Genomic DNA, 21,258 nt, shown 5'->3' with positions numbered 1-21,258 from the left:
ACTTCCCATGATTTGAATGTTTAAAAATTTATTACATGCGAAGCAAGGCTAGGGACCCGTAGGAGCCTGTGGGCGGGGAAGTGTGATCTTTATGATGAGACACCAGAGGACTTTAAGCAGACGGGCAGCATGATTTGAGTGGTGTTTGATTAGCCTGGTGGGAGTCGGATGTGACAGAGGGCTGTGGGGATGGATGCCCGGGGTGGGGAATCCACGGCTTGAGGTTTCCCTGGGTCGCCCGAGGAGTGGGCAGTTGTCTAGAGGGTCTGGCTCTCCAGGGAAGGGTGTGGGAGTAACGATGTGACAGGGCTGCTGATGTCAGGCCTGGACGGCTGGAGGTGGGGGGTGAGGAGCCCGGGGTGCGGGCAAGAGCCCTGGACTGGGAGCCGGGCCAGGGATCGGCTGTGGGACTCCGAGCTGGTCACTCCACCTCTCTGAGCTTTAGTTTCCTCACCTCTAAACCAGGGGGTCGGCCTCAGCGATCCCACAGTTTTAGCGGCACGGGCTGCTGCCCCCACAGGGAGGGTCTTTACGTGAATTAGGCGAAGGCGACCCACTGAGATAGACAGACAACCAAGGGGTGCCCTTGTGGTGTAAGGGCTCAGATTAAAGCCTGATGTTATGTGCTGCCTTGACAGGTAGGGAATCCAGGAGGGTCTCGAGTGGCCGAACTCCAAGTCCCGCCCCTCCTGCTCCCGCGGATAGGGTCCCGTAGCAAAAGCATCAGTGCCCTGTCAATGGGTGGGATTCCTCAGACAAGCCGATCACATCCTCCCCCGGGAACCAGGGGTCACTCTGCCTTCTTGGTGCCGCAAAGCCTTCCTCCCACAGCCCCTGGTGGTTCACGCTGTTCCTGCGTGCAGCCCCACGCGCCCTGCGGGCTGCATGGCGCCACTCGCCCTGAGCCGTGAACACCTGTGAGCGATGAACGCTGCTGGCCTGAGCCGTCCAATGTTAGGCCATCCCCATAACCATGGGTGGGAAGCCCTTCCTCCCCAATGGATAAGTAAGAGGGGATGAAAACAACTCCTCTCTGCGCCAGCGGAGCCCGGGTTGGATTTCAGCCCCCACATGCCTCCTCAGCTGGTGCCTTGGGCAGTGCACAACCTGAACACCGGTACCCGGCAGCCCCGTTAGCAGGTGCTATTTGTTGGACTCTCAGCCGTGCTAAGATCTGTTAACCCTGTCCCCACCACCCCCTGCCCCGTGGAGGAAGGTTTCATGATCGTTTCCATTTTACAGATGAGGACTCTGCAGAGGATGGGGGAGAGATTGGAACCTAGGTTTGTCTAGACCCTTCCCTTTCTGCCCTGTGATCCACTCTGGTAGCCTGGAGGTGAGAAAACTGTGGTGCCCGGGTCAGTGAAGTGTCAGGAGTTCTGAGTGAAGGTGTGGAGACGGGAGCCTGAGGGGGAGGAGAAAGGACCCGTCTTGTTAGTGGTGTGGACTCGATCAGCCAGCCGGACTCGGCTCTGCAGGGCTGAGGTGGGGGGAGAACAGAAGTAAGGGGAGAAAGCAGCCTTCGGCCTCAGCGCCCAGACGCCCAGCCCCGGCCCCGCCTAACTCTCAAGGTTCTTCCAATTTCTTCCACCCTCAGTTGGAGAGGAGGCGGTTCCCTCCGTGCGGATCTTTGGCCAAAGGGGCTCCACGCAGGCAGAATTTCTAGAACGAGGTACTTTCCGTAACGACCACCTCTCGCCGGTTGCCCGTGGCCGCTGCCGATTTCCTAGGATAATCAAAAGACAGAGTGGTGTGTGGTGACATGGCTGGGGGGCTTGGAGGGCAGGGCTGGGGGTCAAGTCTCACGAGCACGTAAGCTCTATGAGATCGCGGTTTTCTTTTCCGCCGTGTTCCCCATGCGGAAGACAGTGCCCGAAACACAGTAGGTCCCCCCGAAAGTGAAAGAGTAAGTTAAGTCCCGGCTTCCCTGCTTCTTGGCTGAGTGTCCTTCGGCAAGTTACACGGCCCCTCTCTGTCTTCCTTCGCTCGGCAGTGAAACTGAACATAACAGTACCTTGTGGGGTTGTTGTTGGGATTAAATGAGATGCTATATTGAAACAGTAAGATGCTATATTAAAACCCCGAAGCACCAGCGGTTATTATTACCTATTATTAGCACGACCTTGGTTCCGGCTCAGCCTGTGGGCTCCCCAGGACCACCCTCACCCAGGACACAGCAGCCACACTCCCGGGGGCCTGTGCTGCGGGCCAGGCGCTGTTCTCCGCGCTTTAATATAAGCGCTTCAACTTGAAGACCTCTCTTGGAGCTTGGCTGGGTTTTGTGTTGTTTCCTTGACGCCCATTTTACAAATGAGGAAGCAGAGCGTAGTGGTGATTCTGGCCATGAAATAAACCAGAGGAACGTTTCCTCACTTCTGTTCCCTCCAAGGACGACGTGAGAATAGCATGATCTCTTCCCAGAGGGTCGGAGAGAAACGGCCTGTTCATCTGCCTGGGCCTAGAGTTCCTAGCGGAAGATTTAAGGAGCGCGGTCAGGGCCGCCTCCGTCCTCGTCCTCGTGAGCGAGTTTGGTAAGAGAGGTGAGTGGGCGCCTGGGGGGTAGGGATTCAGTCCCAGGCGGCCTGGCTGCGGGTCAGGCTCATGATCATTCCGTTTTCCTGCCGAAGGGACGGGGACGATCGCTTTCTACCTGTGAGACCCTGAATCAGCCCCCGCGTCTCTCCGAGCCTCCGGTAAGCAGGGTTGGAAATCGTCTCTTCCTGGCAGCGTGGTGGTCGTAGTGGTTACGTGGTTTCAGACGCAAGCCTTGAGGCGCCCGGGTCGCGTGCCCGAGGCACCGGGCACGCGGTCAGCACGCAGCACGCAGGTGCCCTCTCGCTGACGAGCCCACAGCGCATCTCCTGCCCTCCTTGTCCGGCACGTCTCCCTGCCCCCTTGGGCTGTCCCGTCCCGGGGCCGAGGGGAGCCTGTCCCCACATCTGCAGCCCTGCCCCGCGACATCCGGGCAGCCCGGCCGGGGCGGGGGGAGAGGGGGGCGGTCACTCACTGGTTCTCCAGGTCCTGGATGGTGTCGGGAAGTGGAAATCCCTGGGTCTCCGGGAGGAAGATCAGGAGAACGAGGCAAGAGGTGATGGGGAGAGCGCTGTAGACCACGGGGACCAGCAGGGGCAGGCTCTGCTGAGTCATCCTGATCAGGGGGTCTATCACAGACCCCAGACGACCTACCGACTGCAGGAAGCCATCTGCTGTCATCCTGTGGGTGGAGAGGGGCCCAGACCCTTGTGGCCGCCGCCACTTTCGAGAAGGGGGCTTTATGGGGTGGGGTGGGTGGTAGCATCTGGCTGGGCCAGGGGAGGGAAAGCTGGGATAAGGGAGGCGCACAACCACAAGGTCTCTCCCTGCACCACCCTCTCCGTGGAACCCACATGGATGTTCCCATCCAGAGCGGGGTCTCTGCTTCCTGAGAACCAGGGTCTTTCATGGAGGCTCCAGGGCCCACCCCATTTCTCCTGGTCTTCGGTAAGTGGGGGGGCTTGCCTCAGGCCTCCTGCTAGGCCCCTGAGCTCTCAGCTCAGGCTTTCTATGTAGCATCAACAAAATCAACACACGAGGGTCCACACCACGAGTGGAAGGGGGGACGTGAGGGGGTGAGGGTGCGTGAGCACCACGATGAGGGAAAGAGCCCTGGGCTAGGGCTCTAGGGCGCTGGGTCCAATCTCACCCTTCCGCGAGTAGGTCCTTGAGCCTCAGTTTACCCAACCGCCCGATGTGGGCACAGTTTAACTCTACACCACTGGTTTTCCATCTGTGGCCCGTGGTGCCCTTGGGTTGTTGCAAGGTGACTCAGGGCTCTCTTGGGGCAGGGAGGGGACAGTGGGAAGCAAGTGGGGGGACGGAGGGCACGTCACTAGGGCAGCTCCTGGTCTCGCTGAGGGTTCTTGTAAGATTTCACCCGAACAGCAGTTTCTGGGGTTCAAAGCAGTTTCTGATCACTGAGGGTCCCATGACACCACGGCCTTCCCGGTGGAGACTCTGGGGGAATGCTGTTCTGGGAGCCCCGGCTGAGGATGAGCCTTTGGGGGAAGGAAGGAAGCTGGGGCCAGGGGCCTCCTCACCCTCTGCTGTGTGTTCCCGGATGCCCAGCCCCCTCTTTGCCCTCCCCGCTGGCCTCCCAGGGACGTCCCCTTCTGGCACACCCGGGGCCCGGCCCCCTCCCCGGCCTCCAGGACACAGCCCGCGGCCCAGCCTACCGCAGCGCAGTCGGGTAGAGTTCAGGCTTGTAGATGGAGATGCAGGAAAAGATGATGCCAAAACATCCCTTTCCCAGCACAGCAAAGACCGTGCGCAGGGTCTGCCAATCTGGGCAGAGGAAGAGGGTGGCAGTGGGGTCTGCCCGAGGGGGTGCCCGGTCAGCCTGGAGAGGAAGGGCTGGGTTCTCCCGCAAGGCTTCCTTGACTGCGCCCAGGTGCCCATGGGGGGTGTGGGCTGGGGGTGGGGGCGGGGCCTGAGCCCAGCCAGGCCTGGGGTGGGCCAACCTGGGGTGGCTCGGGAGGGCTCTCAGCACCCCCTGTGGGTACCCTGGCTTTCACGGGAGCCCTAGCCGGGAAGCCGAGGCCCCGCGCCACTCTCGGCCCCGTGGGCTGGGCCTCAGCTTTCCCGCCCACGTTTGTAACGCAGAGTCGCATAACCCTTCACGCACTGGCCTTTTGCAAGTTTTCTGCCAACTCAGCCCCTCCTGGACGCTGGCCGCCCCTCTGCCTCCCTCCTGGCTTTGCTGCCACTGCCTGTCCCTGCCCCTCCACCAGCCTCCCTGCCTGGAGGCGTAAGAGGAGACTTGAGAGGCTTTTTCAGGGCATTAGAGCCTCATTCAGCAAGAAAAAAAAGAAAAAAAAGAAAAAAAAGAAAAGTCAAGGGCCCTCCAACACTCTGCACACAAATGCCTCTGGCTTCTTTAACAAGGTGAGAAGAAAAACCCCAGGGTGCACCAGACGTGGGGTTCCTGCCTCCCTTCCAGCCACCTAAAGCTTCTCACGGCCTCCCCCTCCTCCCACCTCAGCCCCAGCCTCTGGTCTGAAGTCTGGCCCGCACCCGGCCCTGTCACTTGCTAGCTGAGTGACCTCCGGCTCCTGGCTTCGTGTCTCCGAACCTCAGTTGCCTCGGGGGGAATGGGTGGGGGGCCGATGGTGGGGGGGGAGTTGGATGGGGGCGCCATGTTCTCGGGCCCGGGGAGGGGAAGGACCCAGGGGGTGAGCACAGTGGGCACGGCCAGGGAAGCCAGTGGCCCAAGCTGTCGGCCACTCAGCCCACTCGGGCCGCCCCTCCTCCAAGCTGCCTCGGCCTCACCTTGTGGGACCAGTTTGTTGGCCAGTATGGAGAGGCCAGCCATAGCCTGGAAGCTGGCCAAGGTTGTGCGGCGGCCCAAGAAACTGAGCAAGAAGGCGGTGATGGACCGGGCCAGTAGGTCCACGGCTCCAAAGAGAACCTGGAGGAGGAAGATGTCATTCCCCAGGTTTTGCAGGTCAAGGACCAGCCCGTAGTAGGATGTCACTTGTGAGAAGCTGCAAGAAAAAGGCTGAAGTCGGGTCCTTGCCCCGCAGAGGAAAGGGCACCCGGACAGTGTCACCTCACACCCGGGCCGTCCCCAGAGGGCACAGCCAGCCCGGAGGGGAGCGGGGCGGGTCACTACCAGAGCCCCAAAAGCCTGTCTGTCAGGCGCAGGGCGAGTCTCTCTAGAGCCAGCCTGTCCCAGGAGGGAGAGAAAGGGCAGGCCCCCTCCATTTCACCTTAGGTCTTGGCCGCAGTGGGCTGGGCCTCACTTCGCGCAGGCTCCCCGGCCTCGGCCCTCCCTCCCCCCGGGGCTGACTGGGCTCTGGGGGGTCGAGCCTCAGTTCTGGCGCTAGCCCCCTCTGGCTTTGTTTCCCCCGCACGGCCTAGAATCACGACCTGGCCCTTTCTGGCCCTTTTCCGGACGCCGGTTTCTTTAGCTCTGAAAGGTGGGAGAAATAGTGGAGAGAGATGGGCTGGGTTGTCCCTCTCTCAGGGTGAAAGGTCGTATTTTCCCAGCCTCTGGGGGTGCTGTCCCTCAGGTGCGGAGAGCACCCCAGGACACAGGCCAGAGGGGCCACCCCAGCTCCTGAGTCCTCCGTGGGTTTGCCCGGGCCTTTCTGAGACTGTCCCACAGTGACCGCATCCTTGCCCCATTCGCTTTCTTCCCCCCCTCCCGTCCCCTCCCCCACCCCGCCTCCTTTCCCATTCCTACCTCCACCTCTCTCCCACCCCCTCCCTGCCCTCCCCTCCCCTCCCCTCCCCACCTCCCCTCTTCTTCTCCCTTTCACTCTCCTCCTACCTCCTCCCCTTTTTCCCCCTCCCCTTCCCTTTCCTCCCATTCCTCTCCTCCCCTCACCCCTCCCCCCTCCCCTCCCCTTCCTCCTCCCCTCCCTTCTCCCCTTCTCTGCTCCTTCCCCTCCCCTTAGCAGTCCACAGGAAGGGACCCCAAGAGCCCTCTCTCCCAAGAGCTTCCTGCTCACTGACGTCCATCCCAGGCCTTCCGGGTGGGGGTGGACACGGGAGGGACCCCCCTGCACAGGTTCCTCAGTAGCTGAACTTACAGTAGCTGGGTTTCTGAAGTTTGGATGTTGAGTTTGGATCCACAGGTGGCCACAATATGAAATTGTTCCCCATCACTTTGCAAATCTGTCCCCATCACTGCCTCGGGGACTCAGGGACACTCCTCCCAGCACTGCGCCCCGAGCCCCCAGCTGCAGACAGAAGCTGTGGTCCCCTAGGAACGGCTTCGTGGGGGAGGGGCTCAGCTCTGGCTCAAAGCAGCGGACACTGCGGATCTAGAGCCGGTAGGTGACAGGGGACAGGGGAAGTCGAAACCCACCGGGATCGAGGCTTCCCAGCCCGTGATTTGAATAACAAAGCAAGCCAAGCCCGCCGCTGGGAGAACTGAGGAAGCCTTGAAGGTTTCGGAAGAATGGCCCTCGGGGCACCTGGGTGGCTCAGTCGGTTAAGCGGCCGACTTCAGCTCAGGTCACGATCTCACAGCTTTTGAGTTCGAGCCCCGCGTCAGGCTCTGTGCTGACGTCTCAGAGCCCAGAGCCTGCTTCGGATTCTGTGTCTCCCTCTCTTTCTGACCCTCCCCTACTCACACTCTGTGTCTCTCGCTCTTTCTCAAAAATAAATAAACGTTAAAAAAAAAAAAAAAAAAAGAATGGCCCTGGACCTTCCGGGCACCACCCCACCACCCGGCCCTCCTTCTAATTTGTCAGAAAAAAAAAAAAAAACTTAAGCCAGGAAAAAAAAAAATTCAATCTCTGTTCTAAGATGTAGCAACTATTTGCCATGAGAACCCATATGTGGTTAAATAGAGCATAAAATAAATGTTTTCCTAATCTTTAGGGGTTTTCTTAATGTTTAGTTTTTTTGAATGTTTATCTTTGAGAGAGACAGAGACAGAGCGTGAACAGGGGAGGGGCAGAGAGAGAGGGAGACACAGAATCCGAAGCAGGCTCCAGGCTCCGAGCTGTTAGCACAGAGCCTGATGCGGGGCTTGAACTCGTGAACCGCGAGATCGTGACCTGAACTGAAGTCGGATGCTCAACCGACTGAGCCACCCGGGCGCCCCCCCGATCTTTAGTTTTGTTTCAAGATCAAGTCTCCATCAAACCTGACCCTCACTTCTTAGTATGCTCTCTGCAAGTCCCTTGAACTGAATTTGTCTTATTCAGGGGCCTTCTCCTGGTCCCAGGTGCCCTTGGGCACCAAGACAGGGCCTGCTGGGGAGTCCGTGCTCAGTGTGGGGCCTGGCGGGCGACAGGGGGCAAGGGGGTAGCTCAGCCAAGGTTCAGATGTCTGCTCTGGCCTCTTGGGCAAGTTCCCTGCCCTCTCTGGGCCCTGTTTTTTCATCTGTAAAGTGGGGGTATAAATGAACTTGAAGTAAGTGGGTGGCCAGCCGCTGGTCAGCCCTTGAGGAGCGTGCCCCCCCCCCCCCCCCCAGCCATCGCTGGTCCTGCAGCTCGGGGGACACGGGCTCTGCCTCTAGCCTAGGCTTAGTCCTCCCCTGGTCCTGCCCTATAGCTGGCTTGAGCTCCCATATCCTCTCCCCAGGGCCTGCGCTCTGGGGGAGCTGCCTGTCCCGGCCAGAACCCGGCCTCCTGAGGTCTGGGGGAGCCGTTTCTCCCTGGACACTGCAGAGGCCCTTTTAGGCAACAAACTGGAGCAAAGGAAACCCGAGTAAGGTAGAAGGACCCACGGCCGGCCGACCGACCGCACGGCCAGGTTGAAGGTAAACAGGCCCATTAGACGACCCACCTCCAAATATCCATCAACCCCAGCTGACCAATCAGCTACTTACTACCAGGCACAGGTAGCGAAGAAGGAAAATTCTGTATGTTCCCCTACTTCCTCCCCTTCCTCTCCCCACTCCTCCCCCCCCCCGCCAACGACACCCCCCCCCCCCCCCCCGCCTCCTTGGCGGACAGTCTCCCCTTTGCCGTCCTGCCCACTGCTACCTTGCCATGTCTTCAAGAAACTTCTATCTCTTCTGTTCTGCCTTGGGTGAACTGTGTCACCGGGGGCCCTACCCCACCCCCACCCCCCACCCCCGGCCTCCACGGGCACCACCCCCTCCCACCCCCCCCCAGCCCTGTGTCTGCGAGGGAGGGCATACCACACCAGGCACATGACGCAGGTCCGCCAGCGGAGCGTGGGCACGAGAAACAGTTCCAGCACCGAGCTGTGGCCCTTCGCAGAGGTCATCTCTTCCTCCATGCTGGACATCAGCACCTACGCACAGGGAGCACCAGATACCGTGAGGGCCGGGCGTCGGCCCCGCCCCCACGCCAGGGCACTGCGACCTCGACCACAACAGAGTGATGGGAGGGGCCTGGCCTTGGCTTCTGGAGAGCCTCGGGGTGGGGGCTGCGATGGAGGCAGAAAGGTCTCTCTCTCTGGCCCCCTGGCCGAGCTCCCATCTGAAGACTTGGCCCATCTTACTCTGAGCCAAGGAGCCAGTCTTGTGTCCCAGCTCTGGCCCTCTGAGCTGTGGCCATACAAAGCCCCACCCACCCCCCTTGTTCCTCGTGGCTGGTGTCAGGGCACCCCTACTCGGGCCGCACTGGCTCCCGACCGCACCCAACTGCCCATCCAGACCCTTCCTGACCTTCTGGGCCCTGCCTGGCCTGTGCTCAGCTCAGCCCTGGTCAGTCACCTCCTCCTGGAAGCCTTCCCTGATCCTCCCACGCCCCTCCCCACGGCCCTAGGCTGTGTTTTCTGGTTTCTGGCAGCACTCCTCCCACACCTGCTTCCTTGAAACAATTGCCTTCAGATAAGCACGGCCAGCTGTCCCCAAACACCCTGAGCTGTCCCCAAACACCCTGAGAAGCCCTGCGCAGTGAGTGACTATGTCACGTATGTGGATTAAAGAGGCGGACAAGCGGGGGTGGGTGGGTCGCCCCTCATATTGCTGTCATTGGCGGTGGTGTTGGTGATGGTGGTGGCAGAGCGGGTGGTGACAGTGGGAATGATGCGGTGGTGACAGAGATGGGCAAGGTGACAGTCATCGTGGCGAGGTGGATGGTGGCGTCTCGTGGAGCTGTGGCTGCGGGAACCCGTGGTGTCGATGGAGGTGGCGGTGGCGTGGCTAGTTTGAAGTTGGTCCAAAGACATCGGTGGCCGTCCTCTCCCGGTCATGTCCCACACTCTGGGGTCACCAACAGTAGCATCTCACCTCTATGGTTAGTGACTTTGTGGCTTCCTTGTGGCCATTTATCTTGGCCACCTTGTGGAGCTCCTGCAGCCCTTGCTCTGGTTTGCCCATGATAATGAGCCATCGGGCAGACTCTGGAAGCCACCTGTTAAGGACACAGATGCTTGTCGGGGCCTCCGCCTTCTTCCTTCTGCTTCTTCCCAGCCTCAGGGCAGGTGGCAGGGAGGAGCGGCTCCTGGATGAAAAAGACTGGACTTTTCCCAGCCCGGAGGGCCTCGTCCCCGTTTGCAGGGAAGCTAAGAATTTCCGGAAGGCAGTGTGGCATTGTGGTGAAAAGAGCCAGCCTGCCTGGGTTCAGATCCTGCCTCTGCTACTCGCTGGGCCGCACGGCCTCGGGTGAGTCACTGAACCTCTCTGGGCGTCAGTCCCTCCTCTGAAAATGGTGGTAATTGTATCATCAAAACTCCGTGTGGTCAGTGGCGTTTGGTCTGTTTGATTTGCTGACGTGTCAGATCAAACCTGAAACCACGTCTGGCACGGGGGCAGCAAATACTTGAGAATGAATGAATGAGTCCTTCTGACTCTCCCTACCCCACGGTAGACTCCCCTGGGCCCAGGTCTACCCAACTCTGGTTCGCAGAGGCGAGAGAACTCCAGGCGCCATGAACTTGTATCTGCCTCCCTGTGTCTCTTCCCTCAGCCCTCACCCAAACAACTGTTTCCAGACCCCAGGGAGTTTCGCAACACCCAAAATAATAGCGAGGGTGATCTCTTTTCGTATCCGCTGTCAGTCCTCGCTGACTCGGAGCCCACGGGCCCCTCAAGCGATGTGAAGGCTGCAGGGGGCGGGGCCGGTGGGTGCCAAGGACGGGGAGGGGCCGGGGGCCAGCAGTCCGGACGGGAGCCTCAGACCTCTGGCTAAAACGCCCACCCTGAACTCCGAACCCCCAAGAAGTCTCCCTCAGCAAGAGCTCTGCACGCATGGCTGCCCTTCGTGGCTCTCGGCATCTTGGGGTCCAGGGCCAGCCAGGGTGGCGGGGGCGAGGGGCACCCTGGAACTCCAAGTCTCCCTCCTGGTTAGTGATATTCTCCCCAAGGGAAAAGGCCCCACACCGTACTGACCAGCATATCAGGAAGATGGCAAAGAAGGGCGTCGACACGGCCACCTGGAGGGTGCGCCAGTCCCGCAGGGTGAAGGCCAGGGCCCCCAGGGCCATCTGGCCCAGGCTATAGAAGCATCCCAGGATTGTCATGGTGATAGCCCTCCTGCGGGTCGTGGTCCACTCCACCACTGAAAGGTGACGCAGGCATCCGCAGGTAAGGGCCTCCCCTCCCCACCGCACCCCCACCCCACCCCACCCCGGTGGGAGCAGGCCAAGGCGGGGACTCACGAAGCATCCCCGAGGTCATGATGATGCCGGATATTGCAAAGGCGCTCAGAAACCGGAGGCCACAGTAGATGAAGAAATGGGAAACGAAGATCACGCCGATGTTGGCCAAAGCCACTTGTAGACAACACAAGTTCAGTATCCACTTCCGCCCAAACCTGGTCGGGAGACAAGCACAGTGGGGGCCTGGAGGGGGCCCCTGGGGGTTCGGGCATAGGGGCCAGTGCCTCAAGGTAACAGAGGGTTCAAGAAGGCCGGGGCACCTGCTGGGGCATCTCTGTCTCCTTCCCGGATCTCCCAGGGGCATGCTGGTGGTGGGGGGGGGGGAGGGCGGGGTGCTTATTACAAAAATGGCAGATGCCTTGGGGCTCCTGGGCGGCTTAGTTGGTTAAACGTCCGGAGTGTTGATTTCAGCCCAAGTCATGATCTCACGAAGCGTGAGATTGAGCCCCCACCCTGCACTGTCAGCGCGGAGCCTGCTTGGGATTCTCTGCACCCCTCCCCCCCACCCCGCCTCCGGCCCGTCCCTCCCCTGCTCATACACTCTCCCTCTCTCCTCTCTCAAAAATAAATACACATTAAAAAAAAAAAAAAAAGGCAAACGCCTTGCTCTCAGGGGGCAGCATAACCTCATGGTCAAGGACGCGCTTTGGCTGGAGCAGCTGGGAGGCTCAGTCGATTAAGTGTCCGACTCTGGCTCGGGTCATGACCTCGCGGTTTGCGAGTTTGAGCCCCACATCTCTCTCTCCCTCTCTCTCTGGCCCTCCCCCACTCATGCTTTCTCTCTCTCAAAATAAATAAATGTACTTAAAAAAAAAAGAGAGAGAACAGGCCTCGATTGAATCACTACGTTGTGCACCTGAAATTACATTACACGCACAACGAGGCATGTGGACACATCGGAACTTAGATAAAAACTTTTAAAAAATGGGCTTTGACCTCAGAAGCCTGCGTCCGAGTCCAGCTCTGCCCTTCCTGGGTGGCCTTGGGCACAAGACTCCACATCTCCGAGCTGCAGTCCCCCCCATGTGTCAAACGGGGGTATGCAGGAGGACCGCCTCACGGAGTTCTGAAAATCAAGACACTGAGCAAGGGGGCGGTGCGGCCAGGAGGCTGAGCGCATGTGGCCTGGGGCAAGGCGGCCAGCTCCCGGCCAGTCTGTGCAAGGGGACCAGAGCGCCCCACACCTACCGCCCCGAGGCCAGCTTAGCCCGAAACCTCTGCCTGCATTTAGCTAAAGCGTGTGGCAGTCTGGCGGGAGAGATGCGCGCAAAGCTGGGCCCTGCCTATCCGAGCGGGGTCCCCAGGAACCAACCCGTTCGGCCCAGACCCGGGGCGAGGTCTGGATGCCGACACCCGGCCCTGGGCCCAGGCTCGCTGGGTCACCTGCAGACCGACTGCGATTTGGCTCCCTGTGTGGACAGCCCCCGGGGACTGAGCCATAGCTGCACGGCAGCGGGTCCCCTGGAAGTGCCATTTGGACCACGTCCCTCCCGTGCAGCGCAGCACAAGGCCCACAGGTAACGACAGTAGCAGAACCCCAGCACGGAGCGCTGACCCCGTGCCAGGGCCTGGCCCGAGCTCTGCGTGTAACTCACTTTATTATCACAACAACCCCATGCATAGGGCCGGGTCCCCACGCACAGGAGGAAACTGAGGCACGGAGGAGCCACCAATCTGCCTTCTAGGAAGCTCGGGAAGGACAGGTGGGGATTGGAACCCAGGGGTCAGACCCCGTAGCCTGCATGGTCAGGGGAGTGAGTCGTTCGTTCATTCACAAAATAATGACTGAGCGCACGCTGGATGCTGGGGACACAGCAAGAAAGCCCCTGTCTTCTCGGAGCCACCTGTTGTGGGGACGCGCACGACAAACGGGCAAGCAAATGCTGGCCGAGTGGGTGTGGTGTTTGAGAAAGGAAGGTGCAGCCGTGGGGCCCACGGGGCCTGAGGCGGGAGAGCCGGGAGGCCTCTCTGGGGAGGCAGGCTGGAGTCAAAGCCGGCATGCTGGGCACGGAGAAGCAACTGTGGGGAGAGTCTTCTGGGCGAGGCACGGCCACCTCAGAGCTCTGCAGCCAGGGTGCCGCGGGGGCTCCGGAGGGGCTGGCACGGCTGTCGGGGGTGGGGAGAAGCCAAGTGCCAAGCAGGGGTGGGTGGGGAAGGGGGCGGTTAGGAGCCATCTTGGGTGCAGTGGCCCTGGGGGACTTCAGGCTGGGATCAACCAGATCCACATACAGGGTTTTGCAAAGACACTCTTGAGTGGCGGCCAGAGACCCTGGAGGAGGCCGGGACCTGCCTGGGGCAAGAGAGGCGGGTGGGCGGGGCAAGGGGACTTTCAAGGAGGAGAGGCAGGGGCTGGGGGGAGTGTGTGGCCGGGCCTGAGGAAAGGAGAACAGGGTGGCTTCTAAGGTTGGGTGTGGGCCCCCGGCTGGGGGCTCTTTTCCAGGGTGGAGTCTGGTGCGCAGGGGCGGGGTGGGGGGCGGTCAGCAGCTCAGCTCTGGCCGTGGCAAATGTGAGCCTCTGCCTCATGGAAACTCGGAGCAGGCAGTGGGGTTTACAAGCTGAGTGGGGGCAATGTAGACACCGCAGACCCCGGAGCAGCGTCTCAAGTAGCGGGGGGGTGTGGCTAGACAAGAGAAGGTGCGGGGCTAGGTGCTGGGGCGCCATCTCAGAAGGAGGGTGATGGGGGGACGGGGGAGGAATGGCAGGAGGAGGGGGAGGCGGGGTTCTATTTCACGGCATGCCACGTACTCGGAGTCACAAGGGGTTTGTTTCTCCTGAGAAGCTTCTGGGCTCCCTGAGGGCAGGGACTGCACAGCACCCGTCACACAGTAGGTGCTCAAGAAGTTTGGCGTAATTGCCAAAGGAGAGAGCGTGGTGTCCAAGGGAATCTCTCAGAGCACAGCTTCATCCGGCGTGGGGTCCTTGGCCGTCGCTGCCCCCTGGGGACCTGGGTCCTTGGCTGTCACTGCCTCTTGGCTGTCACTGCCCCTTGGCTGTCGCTGCCCCTTGGGGACCTGGGTTCTTGGACGTCACTGCCCCTTGGGGACCTGGGTTCTTGGCCGTCACTGCCCCTTGGGGACCTGGGTCTTTGGCCATCGCTGCCCCTTGGCTGTCGCTGCCCCTTGGGGACCTGAGTCCTTGGCCGTCACTGCCCCTTGGCTGTCACTGCCCTTGGGGACCTGGGTTCTTGGCCATCACTGCCCCTTGGGGACCTGGGTTCTTGGCCGTCACTGCCCCTTGGGGACCTGGGTCTTTGGCCGTCGCTGCCCCTTGGCTGTCGCTGCCCCTTGGGGACCTGGGTTCTTGGCCGTCACTGCCCCCTGGGGACCTGGCTCCTTGGCCGTCGCTGCCCCTTGGCTGTCGCTGCCCCTTGGGGACTTGGGTTCTTGGACGTCACTGCCCCTTGGGGACGTGGGTGCTTGATCATCACTGCCCCTTGGCTGTCGCTGCCCCTTGGGGACCTGGGTCCTTGGCCGTCACTGCCCCTTGGCTGTTGCTGCCCCTTGGGGACCTGGGTTCTTGGACGTCACCGCCCCTTGGGGACCTGGGTTCTTGGCCATCACTGCCCCTTGGGGACCTGGGTTCTTGGCCATCACTGCCCCTTGGGGACTTGGGTCTTTGGCCGTCGCTGCCCCTTGGCTGTTGCTGCCCCTTGGGGACCTGGGTCCTTGGCCGTCACTGCCCCTTGGCTGTTGCTGCCCCTTGGGGACCTGGGTTCTTGGCCATCACTGCCCCTTGGGGACCTGGGTTCTTGGCCATCACTGCCCCTTGGGGACCTGGGTTCTTGGCCATCACTGCCCCTTGGGGACTTGGGTCTTTGGCCGTCGCTGCCCCTTGGCTGTTGCTGCCCCTTGGGGACCTGGGTCCTTGGCCGTCACTGCCCCTTGGCTGTTGCTGCCCCTTGGGGACCTGGGTCCTTGGCCGTCACTGCCCCTTGGCTGTCACTGTCCTCTGGGGACGTGGGTCCTTGGCCGTTGCTGCCCCTTGGGGACCTGGGTCCTTGGCCGTTGCTGCCCCTTGGCTGTCACTGCCCCCTGGGGACCTGGGTCCTTGGCCGTCACTGCCCCTTGGCTGTCACTGCCCCCTGGGGACCTGGGTCCTTGGCCGTCACTGCCCCTTGGCTGTCACTGTCCTCTGGGGACGTGGGTCCTTGGCCGTTGCTGCCCCTTGGGGACCTGGGTCCTTGGCCATCGCTGCCCCTTGGCTGTCGCTGCCCCTTGGGGACCTGGGTCGTTGGCCGTCGCTGCCCCTTGGCTGTCGCTGTCCCTTCGGGACCTGGGTCCTTGGCCGTCGCTGCCCCTTGGCTGTCGCTGCCCCTTGGGGACCTGGGTTCTTGGACGTCACTGCCCCTTGGGGACCTGGGTCCTTGGCCGTCACTGCCCCTTGGCTGTCGCTGCCCCTTGGGGACCTGGAACTCACATCTAGACCCCCGGTCAGACCAAGAGAGCCCCGTCTCTCCAGGAATGTGGACATTCATGGGCCATTTTTGTACATCTGTCCCCACAGTGCTCATTCTGTTGAGGAGGAGCCAGGAGGACAGATGATACTCACCGGTTGGAGAGGAGGCCCCAGGAGAAGGACCCTATCAGCAGCCCGGTCATGTAGAGGGATTGGCCGATGGGCTTCAGGTCCTTGTGGTCACACACTAGGTCCCACTGGAAGAGAAAGAGGGACAGCAGCTGGGCTCAGGGCACGTGGAATAGCAGGGCCTGGGTGGCAGAGGGAGGTCCGGGTCGGGAGCTCCCAGGCTGGAGCACCTGGTCAGCCTGGGTTTTGGGGGGCCCCAGATTCCTAGGGCCAGGTGACAAGAGGTAGCAGGGGTGTACCGGCAGGGGCCTTGGCTCTGTACTTCCAGCTAGCTGAGCCCCTTGCCCCCTAGGGCGAAGGCACCTCTAGAAAACGCAAACGGGTCCCCTCATTTCCCTGCCCCAAAGCCTCCAGTGACTTTCCTTTGCTCCTCACTGACCTTCCCCACACGGTGGCCCAGCCCCTGACCCTTTCTGGCCAGACATGCCGGGGCCCGTCCCGCTCCTGCGACACCCCAGACCTGCTCCTACTCAGACCTCTGTCCCAACTGGGCTCTCGCCCCCACCTTCCAGTCACTTGGTTCCTCGTCGCCTAATCCGGGCCTCGTCTCCGGAGAGGCCTCCCCCACCGGCCTCTCCCTCCGAGCTGCTCTTCTCCTTTGCAGAGGCAGGACAGGACATGCCGAAGACCCGGCTTCTAGCTCCTGCCCGCCTGGCTTGAGTCAGGTTCCAGTGCACTTGAGCTGTGTGTCCTGGGCCAGTTACTTAACCTCACTGTGCTTCTGTTTGGATGTATTTGTTAGATGCAGACGACAGTAAGAGACCCCCCGGGAGATCGGAGTGACACGAAGGGAAAGCACACGGAATGATGCCTGCCGCTTAAAGGAGTTTGATCTTCTGTCAGCACCAGGTTAAATATTGACCCGTCTGGGGCGCCTGGGTGGCTCAGTTGGTTAACTGTCCAACTCTTGGTTTCGGCTCAGGTCACCGTCTCACGGTTCATGAGTTCCAGCCCCACATCGGGCTCTGGGCCGCTTGGGATTTTCTCTCTCCCTCTCCCTCTGCCCCTCCCCGACTCACTCTGCATCTGTCTCTCTCAAACAAATAAACAAACTTAAAAATAAACAAATAAATACATAAAGTAAATAAATAAACAATGACCGATTCTGAATCTGCCCGCGGAACGTAAGCTCCTCCAAGCCTCCCTGTTTATCCAGATCAGGGGTCAGGGAGGTCTGACTCCCCTCACTTCCCCGTCGTAGGCAGTGAGTCAAAATGTGTTGAGGGAGTAGCATCTAATTTAACAGTGCTGATGGAAGCCGAACGATCCTTCCAGGCATGGGGGGGTGGCCATCGCTGGCCCCTGGGGAGGCCAGGTCGTCGGCGGGAAGCCCATACCTCTGACACGAAGGTGGAGGTGAAGGTGCTGCGGTCGTAGACCCAGCCGTCCACGCACGGCTCCGTGGCGGCCTCGCTCCAGTTGGTGGCCGTGCCGTTGGGGTCCAGGAGCTGCCACTGGGGTTGGCGGAAGCGGCGACACCGGTGGGGCTCGTGGTTGGGGCCCGGGGGGATGGAGACGGTCAGGAGGTCCTCGGGGCCCAGGGCCCCGGGGACACCGGCCTGGGCGGTGCTGTTGTCCAGGAGGGGCACCCAGCAGCGGTGGCTGGGCACGGCGGCCGAGAAGTTCTCAATGAGCATGTGGGAGGGCAGCAAGACGGAGGGAAGGAAGAGAGTGAAAACCTGCAGGGCCTGGAAGAGGCCCACGCCCCCCGTTCGGTCCAGGAGCTCGGCGAACGCCATGGACGGAGCTGCGGGCGGCCACGGCGGGTACGGAAGGGGCCAGGGAGCCAAGGAGTGATCTGCTGCCGTCCGGAACCGCTAGCAAGTGTGGGAACCCTGGGTCATCGCGTCTTCTGCCCTGGCCGGCCTGCAGGGGGACAGGGACAGCAGTCTGGCAACCCGGCCAAGTCGGTCCTGAGATGCCCCGGATGCTTTGGAGAAAGTCCTCCTGACTCTGTTTCCAGGAATGACTGCCCACCAGTCTGGGCACCAAGGACAGAGCTCGCGGTACCCAGGCTGCCTGGGGCATCGAGGCACGTCGTTTCTCCGGCTCCAGCACCAAGAGTAAAAGGATGAAGCAAATATTTAAAAAAGAAAAAAAAAAAAAAAGGAAAAAAATGAGGCCATGGGGTGATGTTACTGAATTACAGTTGTGGAGGAAATACCAACTGGGCTGTTGCCGCGGTTAAAGTTTAATCTCAGCGTGGGCTCCTGGGCCAGAAAGTCAGGTCTAGCTACCGAGAAAGGCTTCTGCCTAAATCCGAACTTCCAGATTCCTCTACATGTGGCCCTTGAAATCAGGGAACCGCTGGCCTGACTTTCAGCCGTGCTGGGACAATTTCAGGCCGCTTTGGCTAAAGCACGGAGGTGGGGACTGGGCAGGGCCCTCTCTCCCTGGGCTCCGAGGCTGCAGGGAGGCTGGTGGGAGGGCCCCAGCCGGCACTCGTTCCCTCCTTGTCACCCGCCAGGCAGCAGGGGAGACCAGCTTGCAGACCCACTATTTTGGGAAGCTTCTATTTCAAAGTTCCAGGTTGCCTTTGTTGGACTGGAGGCTCCCCCCAGGGTGGAGAGGGCGGCTACGATCCCCTGACATCCCTTTGAAGCCCCCGGTTGGAGCCTGGGGAAGTGAGTGGAGTCATACCTCCCTGACCCCGCTTGGTGTGAGGAGGGGCGGAGGCCCCCCCTTCCCCCGCACCCCACCTAGGCGGAGCCTCTTAGTAGCAGCTGCTCCTGGCCCCGAGGACCTGCTATGTGCTTGGCTCCGTGCTGACCCTGCGGTCGGTACCCCTCTCACGCGCCCCTCGTAGCAGCCCGGCCGAGAGTTGGTGCTAATTCCTCCGGACGAGGAAACCGAGGCTCAGAGAAGGCAGGCGGCTTGCCCCAGGTCACACAGCAGAGTGGGGACGGGAACCAGAGGTCAAAGCCCAAACGCGCTCTCCAGTGGCCCTGGCCAGCTGCCACGTGGCCTCTAGCCCCTCGTCGTGCATCAACTCCCAGTTTAGGGCTGGAATTCAGGATGGGGATCAGAATAGGGCCAGCCAGGGAGCCAGAAGTCACCTCCGGGGCTGTGAGGGCAACCGGCTGAGTCAGTTCTGGAGGGAAGTCTGGGAGGGTGCTAGAAGTGTGGGTGGCGCAGTCGGTTAAGCGTCCGACTTTAGCCAGGTCACAATCTCGCGGTCCGTGAGTTCGAGCCCCGCGTCAGGCTCTGGGCTGATGGCTCAGAGCCTGGAGCCTGTTTCTGATTCTGTGTCTCCCTCTCTCTCTGCCCCTCCCCCGTTCATGCTCTGTCTCTCTCTGTCCCAAAAAATAAATAAACGTTGAAAAAAAAAATTAAAAAAAAAAAAAAAAAAAAAAGAAGTGTGGGTGTGGCGGGGATAGGTGTCTGGGTCCCGAACTCCCCAGAAGGCTTGGACAACCCCGGCCTCTCTGGCACCCAGCCAGGAGGCCGAGGAGCGGGGCTTCTGGGCCCGGATTTCCAGGCCAGGGCTGCCTGCCTCCGTACCCTGCCTCCCAGGGCAGGAGCTCATTATGAATTTTAAAATAGCAAGTAGAGAGCGGTGGAGAGAGAACCGACCTGGGCGGGCGAGGAGCCGCAGAAGCCACAGGCGTTTTGGCTAAAACACGCAGTTTCCCAGGTCCTGCCTTGAGGGGAGGTCCCGGAATTTGCATTTAAAACTAAGCTTCCCCGGGGGCGCCTGGGTGGCTCAGTTGGTTATGATCTGGCTCTGGTGATGATCTCCCGGGTTCGTGGGTTCGAGCCCCGCGTCGGGCTCTGTGCTGACAGCTCGGAACCTGGAGCCTGCTTCGGATTCTGGGTCTCCCTCTCTCTCTGCCCCTCCCCCGCTCACACTCGACCTCTTTCTCTCTAAAAAATAAATAAACGTGACGAAAAATAAAAAATAAATAAAAAGAAGCTCTCCAGGGGATTCAGCTGCTCGGGAAGCGCGCCTCACTTGGAGAATTGGGCGGCTAGAGGTCGGTCGCCACCGCTGTGGCCACCGAAACCCAAGGCATCTGCGAGAGAATTCTCGTCTCTTTCCATTTCCCTTTTCCATATGCTAAAAAAATGTTCTCTTCTCCCCTGCCCTTTGCCTGTCATGGACGCCCCTAGGCTTTGCTTACAGCAGAAGGTCAAACCTCCCGGATTTGCCAGAAGGCTCCCGGAATCTCCAACTGACTGTCTGCGTCCAGGCCAAGGAATTTTTAGATTTGTATTTTCTGTTTTTCTGGGGTTGCTGGGGGCTGGGCTTGGTGCAGCTGCGCCGCCACCTGCTGGTCGTACCCGGGACTGCAGTATTCCCCGGCACCCTACACATCCTTCCTTGGCGGAAGACTTCCCAAGTGGAGGGGGGCTCAGGGGCTGGGGGGGTGGGGGGGGGGGCGTCCGGGGAGGGAGGCAGGCAGCCTTAGGTCACAGCTGCCAAGCCTCCAGAGTGTGTCATTAAATCGATCCGTGTAAAGTGGACCCCTGGTTCTTACAGAACTAGGATTGCCATTGGGCTGACTTTTCTAGACAAGGGCTCCACCTGGTAAGGTGGCAGGAGGGGCCAAATGACCTCAGGCAGTTCACTTCCCCCTCTGACCCCAGGGTCCTCAGCAATAAGGGAGAGCTTCTGCTTACGGTGGTACAATTGAACGGGATAACGAATAGGCCTGACAACGAATATTCGCCACCACCATCGGCGTGGCCATCTGTCCCCCTGTGTCCCGCTTCCTGTTTCCTTTTCCGCGTTTCAGATCCAGCTGGGCCCGCTGGACGTGGCAGAGCCTGGGAGCAAGAGAAGGTGAGCTTCTCCCCTGGGTTCACACCGCAGCCGGACTTCAGCTTGAGAAAGCTTGGCTTGCTTCCCTCCCTGGAAGATCTCCCGGGCCTCACACGCTCTAAAACCTCATCTTTGCAAACTCTAAGTTCAACCAAGGGCCTTGGCGGAGGAAGAAGGATAAAGGCAGCGTCTTCACGCAACTCCCCTGTCCTTTCTTGTCCTTTCTCTGCTTTTCCCCTGCTCAGTTCTCTCTTTCTTTCTCTCTAAAAAACAAATAAATAAACATTAAGAAAAAAAAAACATTCCAGGGGCGCCTGACTGGCTGGGTCGGAGGAGCGTGCGACTCTTGATCTCGGGGGGGTTAGGAGTTGGAGCCCCACGTTGGGTGTAGAGATTACTTAAAAAATAACATCTTAAAACAAAAAAAAAATTCCAGAAGTGGTATTGCTGGGTTCAAGTGTAAGTGAGCTTGTGGCTTTAAGAGGCACCTCCCCCCCCCCCCCCACGCTGTCTTCCCTGGGGACACAGCCACTGCTACTGTCCCCAGCTCCCTAACTCAGCGGGTTACTACAGGGTGTTGCCAATATCATGGGTGATGAGTGGTAACAGAGCATAGTTATATTTTCCATTTCTTACGGGAGAGGTTGAGCAACTTTAATGCATTTCGGATGTATTTGCATTTCTTTTTCTGGGAACTCTTTCTTTATGTCCTTTATCTATGTTTTGACTGCAGTTTGTGGTTTCCATACCAATTTCTAGAAGCCCCTAGATACTGGGGGGCGGGGAGGGGGTTGGCTCTTCGCCAGCTTTTGATAAAAGTTGCCAACGTTGGGGCGCCTGGGTGGCGC

At 60.2% G+C, this 21,258-nt stretch overlaps 1 protein-coding gene across 18 annotated transcripts; it reads right to left on the bottom strand.

Annotated features, from left to right (window-relative positions):
* Positions 1-8: 8 nt before the first annotated feature.
* On the bottom strand, positions 9-17,731 carry SLC22A11 (solute carrier family 22 member 11). Of its 18 annotated transcripts, none has more exons than XR_006586687.1 (11): positions 16,986-17,731; positions 15,613-15,716; positions 11,065-11,219; positions 10,796-10,964; positions 9,695-9,818; positions 8,636-8,751; positions 5,305-5,443; positions 4,212-4,375; positions 3,008-3,214; positions 2,107-2,467; positions 9-2,014 (listed from the first exon to the last, which is right to left on the bottom strand). XR_006586687.1 is itself a non-coding variant. In XM_019812636.2 (10 exons), the coding sequence occupies exons 1-10, from the start codon at positions 17,385-17,387 to the stop codon at positions 1,663-1,665; spliced, it is 1,695 nt and encodes a 564-aa protein (XP_019668195.1). In that variant the 5' UTR covers positions 17,388-17,728; the 3' UTR covers positions 9-1,662. The 18 variants fall into 18 exon arrangements, 11 of the variants coding, with proteins under 11 accessions (XP_019668195.1, XP_003993672.1, XP_019668201.1 ...); XR_006586688.1 differs by having other exon boundaries at positions 4,212-4,350; positions 8,641-8,751; positions 16,986-17,730; XR_002145974.2 differs by having other exon boundaries at positions 4,212-4,350; positions 5,305-5,519; positions 16,986-17,729.
* Positions 17,732-21,258: the final 3,527 nt, after the last annotated feature.

This window comes from Felis catus, chromosome D1, assembly GCF_018350175.1.
Source record: "Felis catus isolate Fca126 chromosome D1, F.catus_Fca126_mat1.0, whole genome shotgun sequence".
In the NCBI taxonomy this organism is placed as follows: domain Eukaryota; kingdom Metazoa; phylum Chordata; class Mammalia; order Carnivora; family Felidae; genus Felis; species Felis catus.
The sequence above is the reverse complement of the archived record's forward strand: the minus strand, read 5'-3'. Positions and strand labels throughout refer to the sequence as shown.